General features: G+C 61.4%; 1 protein-coding gene across 1 annotated transcript in view; it reads left to right on the top strand.

The window, feature by feature from the left end:
• Positions 1–137: 137 nt before the first annotated feature.
• LOC104488926 overlaps positions 138–308 on the top strand; it is a 32,463-nt gene continuing 32,292 nt past the window's right edge. Inside the window, exon 1 of the mRNA XM_010131026.1 lies at positions 138–277. Within this exon, the coding sequence (XP_010129328.1) occupies positions 209–277 (69 nt within the window). The 5' untranslated portion in view covers positions 138–208. The remainder of the gene's footprint in view (positions 278–308) is intronic.

The raw sequence follows: 308 nt of genomic DNA, 5'->3' as shown, positions 1-308 counted from the left end.
GCCCTCCGTTCCGAAGCGTGACCGGGGAGGGGGCGGAAAGCGGAGGAAGTTTATTCTCTGGGAAGGGATTCCCTGCGCCTCTCCCCCGCGGAGGGCTGTCCGGAGGCTCCGCTGCCGGGTACGCGGGGTCACTGGATGCAGCCCTGCGGGGGCCCCCCGAGCGTGCGTGTGTGTGCTTAACCCTTTCTTGGCTCCTCGGGCTTGTACCATGCTGAAGATCCTCACCAAAAAGCTCAGGAACCAAAGTTTGAACGAGATTCCACCTTTCCAGCTAAAGGTAAGAAGGGCCGGTTTTGTCTCGGGTGGTT

This window comes from Buceros rhinoceros, unplaced genomic scaffold, assembly GCF_000710305.1.
Source record: "Buceros rhinoceros silvestris isolate BGI_N320 unplaced genomic scaffold, ASM71030v1 scaffold7412, whole genome shotgun sequence".
Lineage (NCBI taxonomy): Eukaryota > Metazoa > Chordata > Aves > Bucerotiformes > Bucerotidae > Buceros > Buceros rhinoceros.
The sequence above is the reverse complement of the archived record's forward strand: the minus strand, read 5'-3'. Positions and strand labels throughout refer to the sequence as shown.